This window comes from Bos javanicus, chromosome 25, assembly GCF_032452875.1.
Source record: "Bos javanicus breed banteng chromosome 25, ARS-OSU_banteng_1.0, whole genome shotgun sequence".
NCBI classification, from domain to species: domain Eukaryota; kingdom Metazoa; phylum Chordata; class Mammalia; order Artiodactyla; family Bovidae; genus Bos; species Bos javanicus.
The window spans coordinates 18326166-18333202 of NC_083892.1; the positions used below are offsets into that span (position 1 = coordinate 18326166).

Below are 7037 nucleotides of genomic sequence, written 5' to 3' on the forward strand. Positions count from 1 at the left end.
GAGCTCCTGTCAATTAATGTTCCCTGGAGTCAGGAGTTCTCTGGTGGTCTCAGGATTTGTACTTAAGCCTCCTGCTTCTGGTTTTCAGTCTTACTTTTACAGTAGTCTCAAGACTTCTCCATCTCCTTTTGAAGACACTGGGCTGCTTTTCTCAGTGCCTGATGTCCTCTGCCGGCATTCAGAAGTTGTTTTGTGGAATTTACTCAGCGTTTAAATGTTCTTTTGATGAATTTGTGGGGGAGAAAGTGCTCTCCTGTCCTATTCCTCTGCCATCTTAGGATCGCCCCCTTTATTGTCACTTTGGCTAAGTTTCACAGTGACCCGTGGTTGGTTGTATTTTAAAATGTTACTTGGTGTTCCTTTGACAAGTCTTCCCAAATCAAACTATAATAAAGTTCCTTTGACCTCTAGCTAACTTTGGGATGCTTCAAAGTTCCCCTGAGGAACTCCAAAGGGAAATATTAAACTAATCATGTTTATTTGGTATGTTTGGTTTAAGGGAAGTGTTGTCAAATGAGTCATAAACTTTGTTATATAATATGGTAAATGGTACAGATATTCTCAAGATTATAGGGAGTTCCTAAAAATCTGATATGTCTTGGTAAAATATTATCAGTCATAATTTTAGTTATCTGAAAATGTTACATGTCACAGCAGTAATCAGATTAAAATTTGTCTTTTTTAAAGCCTTTTGTTAATATAGACAGTTATGGTTTTACTCTAATGCCTTTACAAAATGTCTCATCTTCAAGATTTATAAAAAAGACTTTACAAGTTTCTGACTTTCAAAATATAATACTGAACTGAATAAAAACTTGAAGAATTCTCATGGGAAACCTGATGACTTCATAAAGCTGTTAACAAAAAGGATTATTTATATAAAACCTAAGTAAACTGGTAAATATGGTTGTAATTTTTATAGATTTCAAGGATTACTGGCTTAAATTTATGTTTTCCAGGTGAAAGAAAAACTTCTCCAATTAATTATGACTTCCAATAGTTTGGTAGATTATACCTTTTGGAACATATATCTTTTTCTCTCTACCTGGTCAATTCTGCCAGTAACACACACTCATCTCAAAGATTAGGCTTATGCATAAGTATTCATGGCCAGTGCAATGAAACTGTAGATAGCTCATTAAATCAGCTATGGCTCCTTTGGTCACTTGATTATTGAAACTGGATTACAACTACTTATACTGATCATCTAATCATTATTTACATTTATTCTTTGTTTTCATATTGTGCTTTGTGTCTCCCTACCTCACTGTGTCTTTGTCTACATTATTTATATCCAGTTTAATTTATAAGATTGTTGTCTCTTGCAGTAACCAGTGTGTAATCAGGCCTCCAACAAAACTTCTATGGCTAAACATTTTAAGAAACTCACATTTGTAATATAAAATATTTGTATTTTATAGTATAAAATACTCTGATTCTAGGTATGGGAAGAAGCAACAAGGGAAAATGTCTCCTGGATTATAGTTAGAATCCAGAGAATTTTTAATTGTTGATGGGGCCTGATCTAAAACTTAACACCTGGAATGGCATATCAAGAAATTGTGACTGAACTGGGATGAGCCATCTAGTAATGTGGGACAAAAGTTAATGACGAAATGTTTCCCAGATAATGCTCATTCATGACCAAGAGGGGAAGACTTGAAGAATGGAATCAGCAATTGCAGCCCTTCAGTGTGAGCCAGTGAACCCCAAGGAAGGTGAATACATGCCACTTATCAGTCCATAGACTGCAAGCATTCCAGCCACTCCCTATGGTGAACCCTGAGGAAATTCTGAGAGTGCAGGACTGCAGGCCCCAGATGGGTGAGGTACATACCAAGGAAATAATTTTAATGAGCCCTGATTTTGCATCTCCCCATACATAGAAGCTATGTATTCCCTGGTGGCTCAGCTGGTAAAGAATCTGGCTGCAATGCGGCAGACCTGGGTTTAATCCCTGGATTGGGAAGATCCCCTGGAAAAGGGAACAGCTATCCACTCCAGTATTCTGGGCTGGAAAATTCCATGGACTGTATAGTCCATGGGGTCACAAAGAGTCAGACACAACTGAGCGACTTTCACTTCATACATAGAAAAGGTCTAAATTTCTTAATTTGAGGTGCTGTCTCATGTATTTGAAGTTCAGCTTTTCTAAGTCTATCAGTGTGAAATAAACACTTTCCAAAAAAATTAAAAAATTAAAGACAAATCTCAACATTTGAAACGCTGGCCATGAGGGCAGACACTCCCTGAAAGATCCATCTGACTAAGCAGAAATATCATCACCCCCTTTTCCCACAAGATTGTGGAAGGGACTTTGACAGTGGGGAATTGTTGCACAGAAAAAGCCAAATTCCTACATTTTGGAAACGGTTTCTTTGACTTGCTTTTCATTGCTTTTGCTACTATAATCATACAGAATGGCCTGCCTCAGAGAATCCTGCCCCTCTGTCTGACTATTAAATTAAGTGCCCTTGTTCAGAACTCTGTTCACCTGTAGATGGCAGGAAGGAAGAAATTAATTCATCTCTGCCTGAGGCTTGCCATTCTAGGAGATGTTTGCAAGATGAATGGTCTTTTTACTTTGATTCCTCACCTCCCGCCACATCTCTGATCTATTAAAAAAAAAAAAACCAGCATCCAGATCAGATAAGATGGTTATTTTGGGGTACTAGCCTGCCATCTTCTCGGTCAGCTGGCTCCTCAATTATAGTCTCTTCCTTGCCTTAACCCCTCATCTCTCAGATTCACTGGCCTGTCGTGCAGTGAGCAGAGCAAGCTTGGACTCAGTAACAATACACTGAATAATCAATATAGAGATCTTCCAAGAAAATAAACTGGTGATCCACTTTCCAAATAATGTTGGGAAAAGAACCCCAGGTAACAAGTGAAAATGCACACCAGTGCATAATATTCTTTCACTAATTTTTAATGGCTGTTTTCCAACAGCATTGAAGTAGCTGAAAATTATGGAGAACATGACAAGTAAGTATGATAAAACTTACATTATTTTAAGCTTAAGTATTTCATTTATACCCAAGTGAAAGTCACTCAGTCAGGTCCGACTCTTTGCAACCCCATGGACTATACAGTCCCTAGAATTCTCCAGGCCAGAATACTGGAGTGGGTAGCCATTCCGTTCTCCAGGATTTATACCCAAGGCAGAGTTTATTATAATTTTACTTTACTGCCTTTAATAAAAGTAAAGTCATTAATAATGTTTTAAGAATGTACTTGTTAGCTTATCTCCTTTTCAGCTGAAAGACTTGCTGTGTTTTACAATTTGTCATGATCTATGATGATTTTAAATAATTTTGAGTGATTCAGCTTACTAAAAACTCATTCAAAGGACCTCACTGTAGTTGTTATCGTTAAATAAAAGGTTAAGACCATATTAGAATTGGTTAAGATTTAAGTAAGCAAAGTTCATGCATCAGTTGTCTCTTGTTGTGGTTTTTTTTCTTCTTCTTTTTTTTTTCATGGTAAAGACTGCTTTATTGGTGGCAGTTGGTACAAGTCAATAAATACTGATCTCCAAAGAATTCGGTTATATATCAGATTACTGGCCCACAGAGAGCTGAATGGAATTGAACCAACTCATTGCTGGGAGGATAAACTGAAGTCAATCCTGCTTCTTGGGAAATGAAGCCACAGCCAGCTTATATATGGCATATGCCATTCCACCAGCTATAAGAACCATGGTGGCTCTATACAGGAGGGCATCAGCTATCCCACTCTTCAGATACACTGGAATTCCATTATCTTCCTGGAACAGCTTTTGTTTCTTTGGAAACTTATTTTCAAACTGCCCGCCTGAAGCAGTACTTATGGTCCTCTTAGTAATCTGATGGAGAGCAAGAAAATTCTGTAGCATCTTGGCTCAGTTACTGCTCACCAACCACGATGACTGACCACTAGGAACCCATGCATCAGATTTAGAAGCAACAGCACAATGGTGTTCTCTTTTAATTAAAAAAAAATTTTTTTACAAAGGTATTTTTTTCATATATGAACATTGATGCTTGCTTTCATACATTTACAGTTTATTTTTCTTTTTTGTGTACTTTCTAATTCAGATATATTCAGATGTTTTCCTATGTCTTACATTCATCACCTATACTTTCAAGGCTCATTTCATTTGTTGTAAGAAAGGAGATAGGCCTTGTACTGCGCATGTGGCTTTATATAATATCAGAATTGATTTTTGTATATCTTTGTTAACACCACTATATTGAAAATATCATCCAGTAATGACAAGTTACATATATAATCACATCTCACTGCAGCACAATGATTTTATTTCCTCATAGTGTATTTCTTCATTTGATATTTTGTATCTATGTATTTATTGGCTATATGTATATTAGACATGAGATTATTCTGTCAGTCATTGAATTTGAAAGTGAGGAAGTATTTTTCTTGTTACATTCTCAGTAGTTACAGGTCTAACATAATTACCTAGGAGCACTTTAAATTCTTTTGAGTTTTATTACACAATAAGGGCCATAATTAGCTGTATTCTTAGGTGTGTTGTTGTTGTTCAGTCAATAGTTATATCTGACTCTCTGCAATCCCATGAACTGCAGCACACCAGGCTTCTTTGTCCTTGCTTATATCCCAGAGTTTACTCCAACTCATGTCCATTTAGTTAGTATTGCCATCCAACCATCTTATCCTCTCCTGCCTTCTTCTCCTCCAGCCTTCAGTCTTTCCCAGCATGAGGGTCTTTTCCATGATGGCGCTTCACATCAGGTGACCAAAGTATTAGAGCTTCAACTTCAGCATTATTCCTTCCAATGAATCTTCAGGGTTGATTTCCTTTAGGATTGACTGGTTTGATCTCCTTCTAGTCCTAGGGACTCTCAAGAGTCTTCTCTAGCTCCACGGTTTGAAAGCCACAGTTCTTTGGCACTCAGCCATCTTTATGGTCCAAATGTCACATCCATACATGACTCCTGGAAAAACCACAGCTTTGACTATTTGGATCTTTGTTGGCAAAGTTATGTCTCTGCTTTTTAATTTGCTGTCTAGGTTTGTCATAGCTTTCAAAGAGCAAATGTCAAAGAGAAAATGTTTATTCATTTCATGGCTGCAGTCACCATCTGCAGTGATTTCAGAGCCCAAGAAATAAAGTCTGTCACTGTCCATTTTTTCCCCATCTATTTCCCATAAAGCGTTGGGACCAGATGCTATGATCTTAGTTTTTTGAATGTTGCATTTTAAGCCAGCTTTTACCCTCTCTTCTTTCAACTTCATCAAGAGGATCTTTAGTTTCCCTTCATTTTCTGCCTTTGACTGTGTGGATCACAATCAACTGTGGAAAATTCTGAAAGAGATGGGAATACCAGACCACCTGACCTGCCTCTTGAGAAATCTATATGCAGGTCAGCAAGCAACAGTTAGAACTGGACATGGAACAACAGGCTGATTCCAAATAGGAAAAGGAGTATGTCAAGGCTGTATATTGTCACCCTGGTTATTTAACTTCTATGCAGAGTACATCATGAGAAATGCTGGGCTGGAAGAAGCACAAGCTGGAATCAAGATTGCCAGGAGAAATATCAATAACCTCAGATATGCAGATGACACCACCTTTATGGCAGAAAGTGAAGAGGAACTCAAAAGCCTCTTGATGAAAGTGAAAGTAGAGAGTGAAAAAGTTGGCTTAAAGCTCAACATTCAGAAAACGAAGATCATGGCATCTGGTCCCATCACTTCATGGGAAATAGATGGGGAAACAGTGGAAACAGTGTCAGACTTTATTTTTGGGGGCTCCAAAATCACTGCAGATGGTGATTGCAGGCATGAAATTAAAAGATGCTTACTCCTTGGAAGGAAAGTTATGACCAACCTAGATAGCATATTGAAAAGCAGAGACGTGTCTTTGCCAACAAAGGTCTGTCTAGTCAAGGCTATGGTTTTTCCAGTGGTCATGTATGGATGTGAAAGTTGGACTGTGAAGAAAGCTGAGCACCAAAGAATTGATGCTTTTGAACTGTGGTGTTGGAGAAGACACTTGAGAGTCCCTTGGACTGCAAGGAGATCCAACCCATCCATCCTAAAGGAGATCAGTCCTGGTGTTCTTTGGAAGGACTGATGCTGAAATTGAAATTCCAATACTTTGGCCACCTCATGCGAAGAGTTGACTCATTGGAAAAGACCCTGATGCTGGGAGGGGATGGGGGCAGAAGGAGAAGGGAACGGTGGATGGCATCACCTACTCGATGGACATGAGTTTGGGCAAACTCCGGGAGATGATGATGGACAGGGAGGCTTGGTGTGCTGCAATTCATGGGGTCACAAAGAGTCGGACACGACTGAGTGACTGAACTGAACTGAACTGAACTTCTTAATCTCTACTACTTGTTAGGTCCATACTGTTTCTGTCATTTAATGTGCCCATCTTTTCATGAAATGTTCCCTTGGTATCTCTAATTTTCTTGTAGGGATCTCTAGTCTTTCTCATTCTTTTGTTTTCCTCTATTTCTTTGAGGAAATTAAGGTTTCCCTTAAGAAAGCTTTCTTCTCTCTCTTTGCTACACTTTGGAACTCTGCATTCAGTTGGATATAAGTTTCCCCTTCTGCTTTTCCTTTCACATCTCTTCTTTCTCAGCTATTTGTAAGACCTCCTCAGACAACCATTTTGCCTTCTTGCATTTCTGTTTCTTGGGGATGGTTTTGGTCACCACCTTCTGGACAATGTTGAGAACCTCAAACAGTACTTCAGGCACTCTATCAGATCTAATCCCTTAAATCTATTTGTCAATTCCACTGTAAAATCATAAGGGATTTGACTTAGATCATATCTGAATTGCCTAGTGGTTTTCCCTACTTTCTTCAATTTAAGTCTAAATTTTGCGATAAAGAGTTCATGATCTGAGCCATAGTCAGCTCCCCATCTTGTTTTACTGACTATATAGAGTTTCTTCATCTTCTTCAAAAGAATATAATCAACCTGATTTCAGTATTGATCATCTAATGATGTCCACTCAGAAGAATTATACAAAAAAGATCTTAATGACTCAGAAAACCATGAT

The 7037-nt window shown here is 38.2% G+C and overlaps 1 protein-coding gene across 1 annotated transcript; it reads right to left on the reverse strand.

Annotated features, from left to right (window-relative positions):
- Positions 1–3542: 3542 nt before the first annotated feature.
- Positions 3543–3898, reverse strand: LOC133237975 (cytochrome c oxidase subunit 7A2, mitochondrial-like). Its single transcript, XM_061400503.1, has one exon. It carries the CDS (start codon positions 3872–3874, stop codon positions 3623–3625), a length of 252 nt encoding a protein of 83 aa, XP_061256487.1. The 5' UTR covers positions 3875–3898; the 3' UTR covers positions 3543–3622.
- Between the last annotated feature and the right edge of the window lie 3139 nt (positions 3899–7037).